Source organism: Bos javanicus, chromosome 13 (genome assembly GCF_032452875.1).
Source record: "Bos javanicus breed banteng chromosome 13, ARS-OSU_banteng_1.0, whole genome shotgun sequence".
NCBI classification, from domain to species: domain Eukaryota; kingdom Metazoa; phylum Chordata; class Mammalia; order Artiodactyla; family Bovidae; genus Bos; species Bos javanicus.
This window is the reverse complement of record NC_083880.1, coordinates 18,333,758-18,351,692: the sequence shown is the minus strand read 5'-3', so window position 1 is coordinate 18,351,692 and position 17,935 is coordinate 18,333,758. Positions and strand designations below refer to the sequence as shown.

Here is a 17,935-nt window from a genome sequence, read left to right as displayed (position 1 = left end):
CTTCAGCATCAGTCCTTCCAATGAATAGTCAGGATTGATTTCCTTTAAAATTGAGTGGTCTGATCTCCTTGCAGTCCAAGGGACCCTCAAGAGTCTTCTCCAGTATAACAATTCAAAAACATCAATTCTCTGGTGCTCAGCCTTCTTTATGGTCCAACTTTCACATCCATACATGAATACCAGAAAAACCAAAGCTTTGCCTATACAGACTGCTGCTGCTGCTGCTGCTAAGTCACTTCAGTCGTGTCCGACTCTGTGCGACCCCATAGTCGGCAGCCCACCAGGCTCCCCCGTCCCTGGGATTCTCCAGGCAAGAATACTGGAGTGGGTTGCCATTTCCTTCTCCAGTGCATGAAAGTGAAAAGTGAAAGGGAAGTTGCTCAGTCATGTCCGACTCTTCGCGACTCCATGGACTGCAGCCTACCAGGCTTCTCCGTCTATGGGATTTTCAAGGCAAGAGTACTGGAGTGGGGTGCCATCGCCTTCTCCGATCTATACAGACATTTGTCAGCAAAGTAATGTCTCTGTATTTTAATAAACTGTCTAGGTTTGTCATGGCCTTACATTTTTAAATTTTAAATTCTAGTTAAAATACTTATTATTGATGGAGAATGCATATATATATATAAGGCATTTTAGAGACTTCCCTGGTGGTCCAGTGGTTAAGAATATGCCTTCCAACCATCCCTGGTTGGGGAACTAAGATCCCACATGCCTCAGAGTAACTAAAGCTGCCTGCCATAACTACTGAGCCAGAGAGCCCTGAGGGAAAGCAAAATTTCCCCGTGCCACAACTAAGAGCCAACTCAGTCAATTAAATAGATATATTTTTTAAAATAAGGCATTTTATATGCAAAATAATATGGGTATCATTTCCCTTGTGTTTTACAGAGAGGCACTGGCTAATCTTTCAAGTTCATTTTTCACATGGTTCATTTGATAACATAATCTCATTCCTCATCTTTTTAGAAAACAGTTATTAATCATCTCTAGCACATGGCCCTGAACTGGATAAGTAGAACAAAAGCAGGTGAACAGCTATGTAAGAGCCTAATACGAGGATGCAACTGTATTGATGTTACCCATAATGTCATAGTTTCTCTCTATTATTGAATTAAGGAATAACTCAGAAGTTATCAGGCAAACTGCATTGGATAAGACAGATGTCATCATGGAGTTTACATTCTGGCAAGGGAGATGGGCTTTAAATACATGATGACATAATTACTTAATTAAACTTATGATAAGTGCTACAAAAGAAAAATCTAATAAAATGAGGATACATAAATGGTTAAAGGGGCTGAATTCAGTCTGCCAAGTAAAGGGAAGCTTCATTGAACAAGACACAGTGAGCTAAGCTCTGAAGGAGGAATAGACATTAACCAGGAAAAGAGAAAAGGGAAAAGCTAACAGTCAGAGGGAATGGGCATGTGCAAAGGGCCTGTAGTGGCCTGTTCCAGGAATTAAGAGCATGAAAAAAAATCCATCCTATCTTGATTATCATCAGTCAAGAGTCAGTTAGGGACATTTTATCACCAATTCATTAATTTCTGAATTTGAACATAACATCAAATTTATAGATGAATTATATTCTAAAAGTTTGATGAGAAATTGTTTAGAAGGAAAAATACTTTCCCATGCCCAAAATAGTAGAAACAATAGTACCATGACGCCTACTTAACCTATAAGGTAATTTCTATTGACTGTTCTCCTTGAACTCTGTTCTCCATAAATAGTTTTTTTTTAATTGCCCTTTTACAAAATAACTGGACTATTCTATTTAAAATATCAAGGTTAAGGGGAAAAAAAAGGTTGAAGAATAGTTCCAGAATAAAGAGATATAAACAGGTAAGTGCAATGCATGACTCCAATGGGATCATGGATGGGAGAAGACAGTTACTGAGAATAACACTGGGAAAATTGATAAAATTTGAATATAAGTCACAGATCAAGCCTGGGTTACCATGATAGGAGAGAGCCACCCATCTTGGGCACAGAATTTATGATGGCACAAGAACTCAGTAATCAAAATAAATGACATTTGAATGTAATACTTAAAAAGAATATTTAATGCAAAAATCCATAATGAACATGATTATGTGTTCTGGCTTTCTAAATGAAATAGAATCAGAGAAAGTAAGGAAAAAAAGGTGCTTTTGATTTTCTCCTCTAGCAACTAAATGGTAGTCAAAAAGGAAAAAAGGAGAAACTAAAGAGAGTATGGGCAAAGATGTGGGGGTAGGAGGAATAACAGGAAGCCATAGGTGTGGGGTGCAAGAGGAAGGCAGAGATGTAGGGGTGTATGAGGAAGGCACAGGTGTGGATGTGGAAGAAAAAGGCATACATGTGGGATTTATGAGGAAAGCACAGCATGACAGAGGGAGAACACTGTACCCACGGTGGACCTAACTGTTGGGAAAGGGAGTGTGGCAGGTATAAAAAAAATCTCTCTAATGAAGAAAGTCAGAGAAGGAAAGGAAGGGCAATCACCGTTTTCTGCCTTCATGGGTGGGAAATATCCTTGCATCCTTGACTGCAAGGATATTGGATATTTAATGATTTAATGGCTTCCTGTGACTGGTCAGATAAAGCTAACACTAGTGAAAGTGGTTTTAATCACCTATCTACTATGCACCTGTGTGCTAAGTTGCTTCAGTTGTGCCCAACGCATTGTGACTCTATCGACTGTAGCCTGCCAGGCTCCTGTGTTCGTGGGATTCTCCAGGCAAGAATACTGGAGTGGGTTGCCATGTTCTCCTCCAGGGGATCTTCCTGATCCAGGGATCGAGACTGTGTCTCTTACGTCTCCAACATTGGCAGGCAGATTCTTTACCACTCAGCCACCAGGGAAGCCCCCTAACATTGGCAGGCAGATTCTTTACCACTCAGCCACCAGGGAAGCCCCCTATCTACTATAGCAATAGAGAAAAAGAGTCTAGCATGAACTGAATTCAACATCAACTTTAGAAAGGCAATGGAGTGTTTCAAAGGAGAATGGAAGAACAGGGAGGGGCTGAATGGGGCTGAGAAGAGTCAGGAAAGTGATCAATTACAAAAAGCCAGAAGGCAGGATTGGGTCACTTGGATCTATTTGGGCATGGTTAAGTGGTGCTTGTGAAAGCTCCTAAGGATACAAGAATAGATGCTTTCGGACTGAGGTGCTGGAGTCCTCTGGACTGGAAGGAGATCAAACCAGTCAATCCCAAAGGAAATCAACACTGAATATTCACTGGAAGGACTGAGGCTGAAGAAGCTGAAACTCCCATACTTTGGCCACTTGATTCAAAGAGCCAACTCACTGGAAAAGACCCTGATGCCGGGAAAGACTGAAGGCAAAAGGAGAAAGGAGCAGCAGAGGATTAGGTGGCTGGATAGCATTATCTACTTAATGGACATGAATTTGAGCAAATTCCGGGAGATAGTGGAAGACAGAAGAGCCTGAAGTGCCACAGTTGCAGAGTCCACGAGATCCCAAAGAGTTGGTCACGACTTAGCAAATGAACAACAACAGGGATACAGGCTCTCTGTCTTGAGTTGTCACTGGCACGGGCTGCAAATTCTTTTCGGCCCCCTCTGACTCATATTTGCATTTGAAGTCCTCTGTCTGATGGATTCTATCTACAAAGAATGTACACTTTGTTTAAAAAAATTTAGTGATAAACAAGTAGGTGGAGAACAATGTTTTGGGAAGGAGAGTGATCACAATTCCCCATAAATCACTGGAAGCTAAAAATCTACTCTTCCAGCACATGGTCAACCTTGACCAAAACAAAGGTTATGACTTTTCAGGTTTAGCATTCTGGTCTTTCTTTCCTTCTCATTCCTTCTAATGGCTCTCTCGCTCTCTCTTTTTTTCTGAACTAAAATGAGCTTCATTGATTACTTATGAATAAATATCCTGTGCCAGCCTTACCTCAGCACACACAGAAAAAGGATTTGGTTAACTTTTTTATTAGCTTTGTAATGTCCCTCATTTTTAACAGGAGGAGGAGACAGGCATCGACTATTGTCCCGGAAGAATTTCAAAGCTCTGCTAATGTGGAAAGGAGGACGTGAACCGACCAGGTTATTACCCTCTCATCTCTGCTAGCAAGCATTTACTGCTGACAGTACGTCGGAATGGCAACAATCTAGCACTGAACAGTTCAGGATTCTCCCCTTCTGGGAGAACCGCACTGGGATGCTACTATTTCTCAAAGCTGCCCTTCTCCACCTGCACTACGTGACTTATGCTCTTATTTTCTTTACTCAGCAACTTTTCAAATAGTGTCCCTGACGGCAGTTTTCGGTGTGACCCACTACTGAGAACCTAAGGTCGGACCTTGGGTCACCGTTATAACAGGGTTCCTGGTACACACCAGGTGACCGTTTTATCGGCCGGGACCGCCCCTATTACTAGAAAACCCCGGGTTTCCAGCTAGACGAAAACGAAACTCTCCCCTCTTCCAGGCGAGGGTTTTGCTTGTTACCAAAAAGCCTTCCTGTCCTCCGTGAAATCACCAAATGGGGACCCCGGTACCCTGGCAAGGTCGCCGAGGATCGGCGGCAGGCGGGGTCTCCGGGGCTCGTGGCCGGCGGCGGCGGGGTGGTGTCGGTAGGATGCGCTCCCGGGCCTTGCCTGGCAGCGGGGGAAATCCAAAGGGAAGCCACTTCGGCACACACAACGGGACCGCCTGGGTTAGCAGTTTTCTAAGGATTGACTTCCTAGAGCAGGTGCCACAAGGCCACTTCTGGTTTCTTCCGCACCGCTTCAGAACCCGTCTGCAACGCGGTCCTCTTCCCCGCCCAGCCTACTTCCTTCTCCAGGCCCCGCCCCTGGCCCCTCCTCCCCACCTCAGACCCCTCCTTCCAGCCCGCCCTCAGGCCCCGCCCCTCATCCCCCTCCCCCCCCCGCCTCGTTCCATTCAATTGTTGGATTGTCGGCGCCGCACTCCCACCGGCGGCCGGCAGGGGGCGGGGTTCGAGCGTGGATTTCCTCGGCGTCCACTGGGCAGGGACAGGCGCGGAGCGGGGCGGGCGGGTGGACGCGCGGATTCCAGGCCGCGAGCGGGCGGGCGGCTGCGACGCCGCGTTGGATCGCGCTCGGCTGGGAGGCCGCGGCCGCATCAGCACTGACGTGGGGCAACGTGGGCCGGCGGCGGTCCCGGTGGGGCTCGTCGTCCCACCTCCTCGCGTCCGTAAGCAGTGACGAGGTCCGCTACGTAAATCGCTTCGCTGCGGGTAAGTGGCGCGCCGGCCGGCGGGACCCGCGGGGCCTGAGGCGGCGGCGCCGGAGCTGGGGGCGGGGCGGAGCGGGTAGCCGGGGGCCGTTTGCCCAGCGCACCTCGAGGGCTTTTTCTGAGGGGCCGCCGCTCCGGCTCCTGGGAGGCGAGGGCCGGCGGGCGACGCGGGTCGGTCGGCTTCGCTCGCTCTCCGGAGCCGCCGTCCCCGATCCTTGCAACCCTAGACAGACCGAGCGGTGCTTCTGGAAGGCGCGCCACCTTCCTTCCCGTGCCCCGCTGGCGCCGGGACCAGCCAGCCAGGCGACCGCGGTCCAGACCGCGGACTCAGAGGGACGAGCGTCCTCGGACGTCTTCACTGCTCCCTCCGCCGGACCCGGATCCCTAGTGTAAGCCGCTTCCCTCCCTGCGCGGCTCGGGCAGCGGCGGCCGGCCGGCCCGGGAGTGAGCGATGCTGCCCGGCCCACAACGGAGGCCCCGTAACCGAGCGGCTCACCAAGCGGCTTCCGAACACCTCTGGCTTCCCCGCCTCATTCGCCGGGCTCCTGGGAGTGCAGCCACCCTCCCTGGAAATAAACACAAACCGAGATGCGCAAGGCTGGAGGTCCAAGGTGAAGACTGTGAGAAGACAGGAAGGTCGTGTTTTCTGGTTGTTCCCCTGTGGGTACCACATCTTTGGCCTAGTCGCCATGCTACTTTTAAATAACAAGCTGCTTTCCCCTCATAAGTCACAGTGTTTGAATCTTTGAACTTAAAAGGAACTTTTCCCCACTCAGTTCACTTCAGTTCAGTCGCTCAGTCGTGTCCGACTCTTTGCAACCCCATGGACTGCAGCACGCCAAGCTTCCCTGTCCATCACCAACTCCTGGAGCCTAGTCAAACTCATGTCCATTGAGTCGGTGATGCCATCCAACCATCTCATCCTCTGTCGTCCCCTTGTCCTCCCGCCTTCAATCTTCCCCAGCATTAGGGTCTTTTCCAGTGAGTCAGTTCTTCGCATCAGGTGGTCAAAGTATTGTAGTTTCAGTTTCAGCATCAGTCCTTCCAATGAATATTCAGGGTTGATTTTCTTTAGGATGGACTGGTTGGATCTCCTTGCAGTCCAAGGGACTCTGAAGAGTCTTCTCCAACACCACATTTCAAAAGCGTCAGTTCTTCAATGCTCAGCTTTCCACTAAAGGCAATCTGCAAACAATGTGTTTTGGCCTTTTTATAAGAAGTAGTTAAAAAAAAAAAAATACTCGGAGAAGGCAATGGCACCCCACTCCAGTACTCTTGCCTGGAAAATCCCATGGACGGAGGAGCCTGGTGGGCTGCAGTCCATGGGGTCGCTAAGAGTCCAACATGACTGAACGACTTCACTTTCACTTTTCACTTTCATGCATTGGAGAAGGAAATGGCAACCCACTCCAGTGGTTGGATTCTCTTGCCTGGAAAATCTCAGGGATGGGGGAGCCTGATGGGCTGCTGTCTATGGGGTCACACAGAGTCGGACACGACTGAAGCGACTTAGCAGCAGCAGCAGTAAAAATACTGATGTCTAAAGAGCTACTTGGTGATCCAGACATAGTTTTTGAGAACATATTTCAATGGGTTTGATCCTGGATAAGTAAACATTGAGACCACTGTCATGTTCAGTTCAGTTGCTCAGTCGTGTCGGACTCTTTGCAACCCCACGAATCGCAGCACACCAGGCCTCCCTGTCCATCACCAACTCCCAGAGTTCACCCAAACTCATATCCATCGAGTCGGTGATGCCATCCAGCCATCTCATCCTCTGTCATCCTTCTCCTCCTGCCCCCAATCCTCCCAGCATCAGCGTTTTCTCCAGTGAGTCAACTCTTTGCATGAGGTGGCCAAAGTATTGGAGTTTCAGCTTTAGCATCAGTCCTTCCAAAGAACACCCAGGACTCATCTCCTTTAGGATGGACTGGTTGGATCTCCTTGCAGTCCAAGGGACTCTCAAGAATCTTCTCCAACACCACAGTTCAAAAGCATCAATTCTTCGGGGCTCAGCTTTCTTCACAGTCCAACTCTCACATCCATACATGACCACTGGAAAAACCATAGCCTTGACTAGACGGACCTTTGTTGGCAAAGTAACGTCTCTGCTTTTGAATATGCTATCTAGGTTGGTCATAACTTTCCTTCCAAGGAGTAAGCGTCTTTTAATTTCATGGCTGCAGTCACCATCTGCAGTGATTTTGGAGCCTCCCCAAAAAAGTCTGACACTGTATCCACTGTTTCCCCATCTATATCCCATGAAGTGATGGGACCAGATGCCATGATCTTCGTTTTCTGAACGTTGAGCTTTAAGCCAACTTTTTCATTCTCCTCTTTCACTTTCATCAAGAGGCTTTTTAGTTCCTCTTCACTTTCTGCCATAAGGGTGGTATCATCTGCATATCTGAGGTTACTGATATTTCTCCTGGCAATCTTGATTCCAGCTTGTGCTTCTTCCAGCCCAGCGTTTCTCATGATGTACTCTGCATAGAAGTTAAATAAGCAGGGTGACAATATCCAGCCTTGACGTACTCCTTTTCCTCTTTGCAACCAGTCTGTTGTTCCATGTCCAGTTCTAACTGTTGCTTCCTCACCTGCATATAGGTTTCTCAAGAGGCAGGTCAGGTGGTCTGGTATTCCCATCTCTTTCAGAATTTTGCATAGTTTATTGTGATCCACACAGTCAAAGGCTTTGGCATAGTCAATAAAGCAGAAATAGATGTTTTTCTGGAACTCTCTTGCTTTTTCCATGATCCAGTGGATGTTGGCAATTTGACCTCTGGTTCCTCTGCTTTTTCTAAAACCAGCTTGAACATCTTCAAGTTAACAGTTCATGTATTGTTGAAGCCTGGCTTGGAGAATTTTGAGCATTACTTTACTAGTGTGTGAGATGAGTGCAATTGTGCGGTAGTCTCAGCATTCTTTGGCATTGCCTTTCTTTGGGATTGGAATGAAAACTGTCATGTTAAGTGATGGTAATGACACAGACATTTTTGGTGCATCTGTAAAATAGTTAAGAGTAAGCTAATGCTTGCACAATGACTTGCTCTTCAACCTGGAGTTCCTTTGGTGAGTGTGAAGTTGTAATTATATGGATGTTTTGTGTACACATTTTGTAAGAGTGTATGAATAAATTTTTATTGAATGTGTAAACAAAGAAGAATGCTTTAGTCTTTCTGTTTCCCTTTTGCCCCAGAAGCTTTCCTGAAATCTGGTGAATTTAACAAATTCCAGACTCCATAGACTAGTTTCCTACTGAGGCAAATCATTGTATGTTTAAAATATGAAATCATGTTTAGAATTATGGACATTTCATGAATAGTAGGTAAGAGTTTCAGGTTAACATACAAAAGGAATCCTGACTGAATCTTTTATCAGTACAGACATATATTCCTGATCCTGTTTTCTCCACCCTCGTGTTCTCTACAAGTTAATATTGGGCCAGTTCAACTGGGGAATGTACTTAAATGTCTTGGCCTATTTAGATAAACTTTGAAAAATAAAACTGAACAATGCAAACACTTAACAACTGCACCATTGTTTTGACAGGCAATCAGTATTGGTCATTAAGGAAAGAAACCTGAAATGTCATTGAATCCTGTTAATTTTCTACTTAATGGGATTGCTGTTGACCCATGTAAAAGTCAACTTTGAGAACAGTTAGGATCCTACATTGAATCTAGTTTCAATATTATCAGTACAGGTATATACATTGTAAAAATATAGATTTCAGGGGAAGTGTTTCTCATCCATTATACACATGTAGATAACTTTGAAGAAACTGAGATATACATTTTAAATCATTTTGTTAATTCCCTTTTAAAGCACACAAAGTATGTAAAATACTTTTTACCATGAGAATTGCACAATAAACAGTGCCCTGTTTTTAAATCTTTCCTTCATGGGTTTTCTTTTAATGATGCTATAGGATATCCAGTAGAAAGTAAGAGAGAATGAGGAGAATAACCTAAGGATGACATTACTGGGGATTTATCTTAATATTACTCATGAAGACAAGTTGAGTCTCTTACGGTATAATTCAATTATAGCAAATTTTAAAAATACCTACTTTGCAAATCTCTTGACTGACCATCCCAGGAGTATTACAGGAAATTACTGGCAAGGTGCATGCAAAACAGTTTTGAAAAGAAGCATGGGCTGGTAAGGTTATTTGGAACTGTTTCAAATAATTGTCTCACTGGTGAGGAAGGAGGCTTGCCTCCAAGAAAACCTTACTAGCAACTTTTTGTGAGGCTCTCCTGAAGTCTCTCTCCCCAAATGAGAAGCAGCTTCATGCACACTTTCTGAACAGTGAACAGACCAATCAAATGTCAAAATGAAATCCTGCTAAATTTTAACAGTGGGGTTCATGTGATTCTAATATTTTTACTTTTGAGGATTCCTGAAAGTAAACTCAGTTTCTTCAAAGTTATCTTAATGAATGTTTTTGTTTTTGTTTTTAAACTCAGCAGACTTAAAATTAGAACATCCTAATTCAGAATGTCAAATGTCATAGAGTTTTGTTCACAGTCTCAAACAGCTTCAATTTTTTTCCACTGGTAGCACAAAAATTATTTAATAATTTAGTAATTTATAGCATAGCATTGATTATCATGAAAGTTTCCAGCTCTGGCATTGGGACAACTATGTATCACACATACACACTTGGGATGCTTTTGCATTTTTTAAAATTATCGGAGGAGTGAAGTTTAACGTATTTAGACATGTGTCTGCACTTGGACACTAATTTTGTTTGTATACGCAAGATAGGACCAACCTGAGTATCACAACGTTGAAATTCATTTCTATAAACTTTAGCTAATTCCAGTGTCTTACCTACTCTTTCCCAGATTTACTAATTAGTGATCAGTGCAGTTGTACTTTACATGTAGGTAAGGGTTTCTGAAATACACCTAAAGTGCAGCAACGGAGCATGCTGTTGAAAAACCCTACAGTGATTGTTAGTCAAGCAATAACACCCCCAAAGACTGAAAGTTTTGTTTCCTTTCATGAATTGGGGCTGGGGCAGGGAAGGGGGACTTGGAGACGAGGAGATAGGCCATGATTATTTGAATTTCATTTTTCATTTCCTCCTTAGCAGCAGATTCTGCTGTTCATTGACTGAAATAGACAAAAGCAGGCACCAGGGGGGAATGAATGAGAGTGAGATGCTTGAATAATTTTTAATCCTTTGGTGATTTTAGTAAAGAGTTAATATTTCTTAAATAATAATAGGTATCTGAGGTGGCTCAGTGGTAAAGAATCTGCCTGCCGATGCAGGAGATGCAGGAGACATGGGTTCAGTCCCTGGGTTGAGAAGATCCCCTGGAGGAGGAAATGGCAACCTACTCCAGTATCCTTGCCTGGGAAATTCCATGGAGAAGGGGAGTCTGGCAGCCTGCAGCCCGTGGGATCGCAGAGTCTGACACAACTGAGTGACTGAGCATGCATACACGCTTAATAGGTATCTGAAGCAATTAAACTGGGTGGTCTTGAATCTGTATTAGAATGCTGCTTGATTTTATGGGTGATTCATGTTCAAAATAGTAAAGACAGTATTTGCAAGTTTCAAATAGTTATTTACAAAAACTTTTCCTGACCACTTGTATTTTTACAGAGAAGTGTAAAAATTATTTGAAAGTTATTCTAGTTTTGCTTCACAAAGACTACAAAAAGTTAAAAGTGGCATGACTTCCTGTTACTACTGTATGTTTTGTTTTTCCTATACTCATCTTTACCTAAAAATACATAATAATCATAGGCTCATCCCTGTCAACTTCACATATATGGCTTTTGGTAATTGAAGTTGACTTGAACAACATGGGGGTTAGAGGCGCCAACACCTATATATCCCAATATACTTTTTGACTCCCCTAAAACTTAACTGCTGCTGCTGCTGCTGCTGCTAAGTCGCTTCAGTCGTGTCCGACTCTGTGCGACCCCATAGATGGCAGCCCACCAGGCTCCCCCGTCCCTGGGATTCTCCAGGCAAGAACACTGGAGTGGGTTGCCATTTCCTTCTCCAACGCATGAAAGTGAAAAGTGAAGTCGCTCAGTCGTGTCCGACTCTTAGCCGACCCCATGGACTGCAGCCCACCAAGCTCCTCCATCCATGTGATTTGCCAGGCAAGAGTACTGGAGTGGGGTGCCACAGCCTTCTCCGAAACTTAACTGCTAATAGCCTATTATTGACCAGAAACCTCACCAATAACATAAACAGTCAATTGAAATGTGTTTTGTATTATCTACTATATTCTTACAATAAAGAAGCTAGAGAAAAGAAAATGTTATTAAGAAAACCATAATGAAGAGAAACATTTATAGGACTGTACTGTATTTATCAGTACTATAAATTGACAAGATGAATCATTTGTCAGTACATCAATACCATCTTAGATGATATAAAACACTGTAGCTGTTATATGTATTCCTAACACTAGACATCAAAAATGAAAAGATAATATGAAAAGAAATTTTGTTTCATTTATAGATATAATGATTCGTGCATTGACAGTGGCACAGTAGCCTAGGCTATACACTAATGAATGAATCATTGTAGAAATTTCCATTAGAGGTGCACTGCCCTTTATTCCACATTCTTTTCATTTTGACCATGCTGATTGTAGTGGGACTTCAGTTTTGTCTTTCTTGCAAAAACCATAGTCCAATAAGGGCTAGAACTCAAGTTGACACCCAGATCAGCCTGCAGTGCTGTGCTGTGTATATTGCACACTGTGCTGCTACATATGACCATTAGACCGCACTGCCTCCGCAGGAACTGGGGACAGACAAAGGAAGCGGGAGTAAAGGCAGAGAATACCCAGATACGGTGCCTGAGGCCATGGTGACGTCAGTCTCCGACTGAGATAAAAAATATAGCAGGAAGGGAGATGTAGAGCAAAGGAGTTGAGGTTAGTTTTAAATATTTCAGGCTTGAGGATCTGTGAACAAACTGTTGAGAGATGTCAAATAGGCAGATACACATAGGCCCAGATGGTGCTGGTGGTACTGCCAATACAAGAGACAAAGGTTTGATCCCTGGGTCAGAACGATTCCCCTGGAGAAGGAAATAGCTACCCTCTCCAGGATTCTTGCCTGGGAAATCCCATGCACAGAGGAACTTCCATGGTGTTGCAAAAGAGTCGGATACTCCTGAGCATTCGACCAGAGAGGGGTCAGGCTGGAGGTGAGATTTGAGACTCATCTAACAGGGATGAAGCAGTCTTGAGGGAGAGTGTTGTGGTTTTTGTGACTGGGAGCATGGAAACACCAACCCTTAAAGAGTGGGCCAAAGGAGACTGGGGCAAAGGACTGGATAACTTGGAAGGGAAGCTTGAATGTGGTGCCCTGAAGAGTTCAAGGAGGACAAAGTGTAGCGAGTAGGAAATGCTGTAGGTGTATTAAGGAAGATAGAGACTAAAAATCATTGCTTTAGATGTTGCTGCTGCTAAGTCACTTCAGTCGTGTCCAACTCTGTGCGACCCCATAGACGGCAGCCCACCAGGCTTCCCCGTCCCTGGGATTCTCCAGGCAAGAACATTGGAGTGGGTTGCCATTTCCTTCTCCATCTTGCTTTAGATGTTGCAAGCAGGCAATCAGTGATGACTTCTTAGAGAGTATTTGGGAATGAAATAATTCTTTGATTAGCCTGAGTCAGGATCAGGTTTAACTGATGGTCACTGTTCTGTTGTGAGGTTAATCATTTTCTCTCTTGATGTCTGGTGGCAGGGGTGGCAGGAAGCTGGGAAGAGGAAATGGGTGGCTGGTCCTGGGACTTGATCAAATGCCTTTTTGTACTTGAGATTCAAATGATAATGTATTACTTACTCAGAAATTAAACTCAAGAAAATGGTATTTCCAAGAGAAATTGGGAGTTACTTCTCCCCTCTTAGATGGTGTCATGTTATTGTTCAGTCGCTCAGTCGTGTCTGACTCTTTGCAACATCATGGACTGCAGCACGCCAGGCTTCCCTCTACTTCACTATCTCCCAGAGTTTGCTCAAACTCATGTCCATTGAGTTGGTGATGCCATCCAACCATCTCATCCTCTATCATCCCCTTCTCCTCCAGTCCTCAATCTTTCCCACCATCAGGGTCTTTTCCAATGAATCGGCTCTTCACATCAGGTGGCCCAAGTACTACTGGATGGTGTCATGCCCATCATCATTATTCAGATAATATTATAATTACTCCTTGTTTAAATGTCTGTCTTTCTCATTAGAATCCAAGTTCCTGGAGATCAGAGACATCTTATTATCTGTGCCTGGGTGCCTAGCACAAGGGCTGGTGTACCTTGGGTGCCAATTTACTTATTGTGCTAAGCCGCTTCAGTCATATCTGACTCTTTGCAACCCTATGGACTGTAGCCCACCAGGCTTTTCTGTCCATGGGATTTTCCAGGCAAGAATGCTGGAGTGGGGAGAGGGGAGGAGAGGGTGAGATGTAGGGAAAGAGTAACATGGAAATTTATATTACCATATGTAAAATAGATAGCCAACCGGAATTTGCTTTATGGCTCAGGAAACTCAAACAGGGGCTCTGTATCAACCTAGAGGTGTGGGATGGGGACAGAGATGGGAGGGAGGTTCAAAAGGGAGGGGATATATGTGTATCTATGGCTGATTCATACTGTTTATGGGGTTATCAGGGCAAGAATACTGAAGTGGTTTGCCATTCTCTTCTCCAGTGGACCACATTCTGTCAGACCTCTCCACCATGACCCGCCCGACTTGGGTGGCCCCACACGGCATGGCTTAGTTTCATTGAGTTAGACAAGGCTGTGGGCCGTGTGATTAGATTGACTAGTTTTCCGTGATTATGGTTTGTGTGTCTGCCCTCTGACGCCTCTGGCAGCCGCCCCTCCTGAACTTGAACGTGGAGTAGCTCCTCTCAGCCCTCCTGTGCCCGCGCAGCCACTGCTCCTTGCACGTGGAGTTGCTCCTCCCGGCCGCCGCCCCTGGCCTCGGGCGTGGGGTAGCTCCTCCCGGCCGCCGCCCCTGACCTCCGGTGTGGGGCAGCTCCTCTCGGCCGCCGCCCCTGACCTCGGATGAGGAGAGGGGGTAGCTCCTCTCGGCCCCCGCCCCTGACCTCGGACATGGGGTAGCTCCTCTACAAACTCCTGGGAAACAAGGTGAGTCCATACAGTGCTTGCTTCTTGCTACACTGCTTCAATTGATCAATAAGGAGAATGGGTTTTATATAATCTATTTCTGCTTTATTGACTATGCCAAAGCCTTTGACTGTATGGATCACAATAAACTGTGGAAAATTCTGAAAGAGATGGGAATACCAGACCACCTGACCTGCCTCTTGAGAAACCTATATGCAGGTGAGGAAGCAACAGTTAGAACTGGACATGGAACAACAGACTGGTTGCAAAGAGGAAAAGGAGTACGTCAAGGCTGGATATTGTCACCCTGCTTATTTAACTTCTATGCAGAGGACATCATGAGAAACGCTGGGCTGGAAGAAGCACAAGCTGGAATCAAGATTGCCGGGAGAAATATCAGTAACCTCAGATATGCAGATGACACCACCCTTATGGCAGAAAGTGAAGAGGAACGAAAAAGCCTCTTGATGAAAGTCAAAGAGGAGAGTGAAAAAGTTGGCTTAAAGCTCAACATTCAGAAAACGAAGATCATGGCATCTGGTCCCATGACTTCATGGGAAATAGATGGGGAAACAGTGGAAACAGTGTCAGACTTTTTTTGGGGGGGGCTCCAAAATCACTGCAGATGGTGATTGCAGCCATGAAATTAAAAGACACTTACTCCTTGGAAGGAAAGTTATGACCAACCTAGATAGCATATTGAAAAGCAGAGACATTACTTTGCCAACAAAGGTCCGTCTAGTCAAGGCTATGGTTTTTCCAGTGGTCATGTATGGATGTGAGAGTTGGACTGTGAAGAAAGCTGAGCACCGAAGAATTGATGCTTTTGAGCTCTTGAGAGTCCCTTGGACTGCAAGGAGATCCAATCGGTCCATTCTAAAGGAGATGAGTCCTGGGTGTTCTTTGGAAGGACTGATGCTAAAGCTGAAACTCTAATACTTTGGCCACCTCATGGGAAGAGTTGACTCATTGGAAAAGACTCTGATGCTGGGAGGGATTGGGGTCAGGAGGAGAAGGGGATGACAGAAGATGAGATAGCTGGATGGCATCACCGACTCGATGGACAAGAGTTTGGGTGAACTCCAGGAGTTGGTGATGGACAGGGAGGCCTGGTGTGCTGCAATTCATGGGGTCGCAAAGAGTCGGACATGACTGAGCAACTGAACTGAACTGATGGCTGATTCATGTTGAGGTTTGACAGAAAACGACAGAATTCTGTAAAGCAATTATCCTTCAATTAAAAAATAAATTAAAAAATAAAAGTGCTGAAGTGGGTTGCCATTTCCTTCTCCAGGAGGATCTTCCTGACCCAGGGATCGAACCTTGGTTTTCTGTATTGCCGGCAATCTCCTGCACTGCAGGTGGATTTTTTACCAACTGAGCCACCAGGGAAGCCTGGTTGGGGTCAGGGCGGAGGTGGGTGCAGGGGGTTTGATTCAAATGCCCTACCTTTTCTCATCCCTATTGTAGATTGGGGGCAGGTGGCAACAACAATCATCGTCCTAGTGCCCCTAGTGAGGGGTAGCACACCTGACTGCCAACTCAGTTTCCAAATTGGGTGAGACGGTGTAACATCATTATAAAGGGGCCATTATGAGGGAGCCCTGAAGATAGGCTGTTTGTGGCAGAGCACCCATTGCTGGCATAGACGCCCGGAAGAAACTTTGGAATGCCAGTGTTTGTCCTTTCAAATCTAAAATAAATTGAGAGCTCACTGCTCTCCTTTGGTCTTTTTCTTTGTCGATTTTATTTTATTCAGCATGTCGAGGGCTTCCCTGGTGGCACAGTGGTAGAGAATCCACCTGCCAGTGCAGGAGACACAAAAGATGCAGGTTCGATCCCTGAGTGAGGAAGATCCCCTGGAGGAGGAAATGGCAACCTACTCTAGTATTTTTGCCTGGAGCATTCCATGGACAGAGGAGCCTGGCAGGCTACAGTCCATGGGGTTGCAAAAAGTCAGACACATAACTGAGCACACACAGCCCAGCAGCAGCAGCATGTCAAATGTACATTTTAAAGAGATATTAGTTAAAAAAATAAATGGAGTTTAATTTCTACAGTGTCTAAGACAGCTTTTTAAAATAGATTGAAGGCTGTCAGAGGAGATTTTAAAGGAAAAATTACTATTCTTTTTGGAGTTAAAATTTTTTTTAACAAAACCCAGTTTTGAAATTAAGGTATATGAAAAACAGTTGACAAATTTGTTTCAGTGAAATGAAATTTGAGAAAACAATAATTCATTCAGTTTATTAAATGTTTATTATCATTGTAAAATAGAGCTGATAGAAGCACGTTGCAGTGTGTATTAAATGTTTCAATCAGCACTGCTCTGTTCAATAGAAAATCATCTGGTAAATAGCATACAATTTAATTTTTCTGAAAATTTTTTTCCCTCCAAAGATAAGAAATTGGGTAGGAATAAGTTTGAAAAAAAAATACAATCATTTTCAGCTTTCTATGCTTTTTTTTTAGTTTTGTGAAACTAGGGTATTTTGCTGTAGTTGTGAGAGATTTTAATTTTTTTTAAATAAAATCTTATGATCCCCCAATTCAACATTATAATTTTACTGCAGGGTAAATAAAGAAGAAAACAAGAAGGAGCAAAGCATTGATTATAAATGTCTTAATAATGAGCAAATGTGGCAGGAAAAAATATATGAAGACAAATCTAAGGTAGGTGGATATGTTATTTTTCTGTTCTTTTGAAAGTTCTACTCAGCTTAAAGTTAAAATGGATAAATTAATGGTGTGTGTATATATGTATATGTATATGTGTTTGTGTATGTATATGGGTGTGTGTGTATATATATGTATACATTTTAAAATAAAACTGTAATAGTATGTACCCAAATTGCTCAGCTGTTCAATTAGGGAGTTTGTCTTCTCCCATGAGTTGTGCTAGGCAACGTAGGAGTTGAGTGGTCTTTCATGGTCAGCTTGTTCTAAGTGCTGGCCTTTTCAGTTAGAAAGGAGATGATATATATGAAAGTGGAGAAGAGTTTTCATTTTCAACACCTGTACCTAAAGTTATAAAACAGCACATCTCTACCAATGTTTTCTGGAAATCCAAATATTATTTTTCAGATTCTCTTTTAGTGATTTTCAGAGACATTCTGGTTCATCAGTGGGGTCTAGCAGCAAAAAGAAAATGAATTTTTCATGACAGTTTCAATAGAACTATTTAAAAAGAGATAATAAAAACAACTTTAATCACTTTTCCTTTTGTTACTGGATTCTGTTTTTTAAGCAGGTGAAAAACTTTTGCATGGATAAATATAGTTGCTCCACTGTATAATTTGTCTTTGCAAATTGGATACAACTAAGATTTTCAAAGTTATTAATTGTACACTTTAATTATAACTAGGAAACTACTTTTATTTTTCATGTAGATATTTTTGGCTTGTATGTCTTTTCTTTGTTTCTTTTTTTTTCTTCCTTTTTTTTAAGAATATCTTCTTGGGTACCTAGGATAGAATTTTTCAAAACTTCTTTTCCTTTTTCTTCTCATTTTTCCTTCTTTTTAAATATCTTGTGTGTGCTTGGTACATAGGTGTGCCAAAATAACTTTGGTCATTAATTATCTCAATATTTCTATAATTGTAAA

At 43.8% G+C, this 17,935-nt stretch overlaps 1 protein-coding gene across 21 annotated transcripts in view; it reads left to right on the top strand.

Moving 5' to 3' along the window:
- Positions 1 to 5,131: 5,131 nt before the first annotated feature.
- The window catches only part of CCNY (cyclin Y), a 204,536-nt gene continuing 191,732 nt past the window's right edge, over positions 5,132 to 17,935 (top strand). For 10 of the 21 annotated variants that reach the window (XM_061435818.1, XM_061435814.1, XM_061435849.1 and 7 more), the window contains exons 1-2: positions 5,132 to 5,220; positions 16,905 to 17,004. In XM_061435818.1, the coding sequence (XP_061291802.1) occupies positions 16,969 to 17,004 (36 nt within the window). In that variant the 5' untranslated portion in view covers positions 5,132 to 5,220; positions 16,905 to 16,968. Of the gene's footprint in view, positions 5,221 to 5,301; positions 5,880 to 16,904; positions 17,005 to 17,935 lie in introns of those variants that run through there. The other 11 variants (XM_061435816.1, XM_061435815.1, XM_061435813.1 and 8 more) reach the window with 9 other exon arrangements.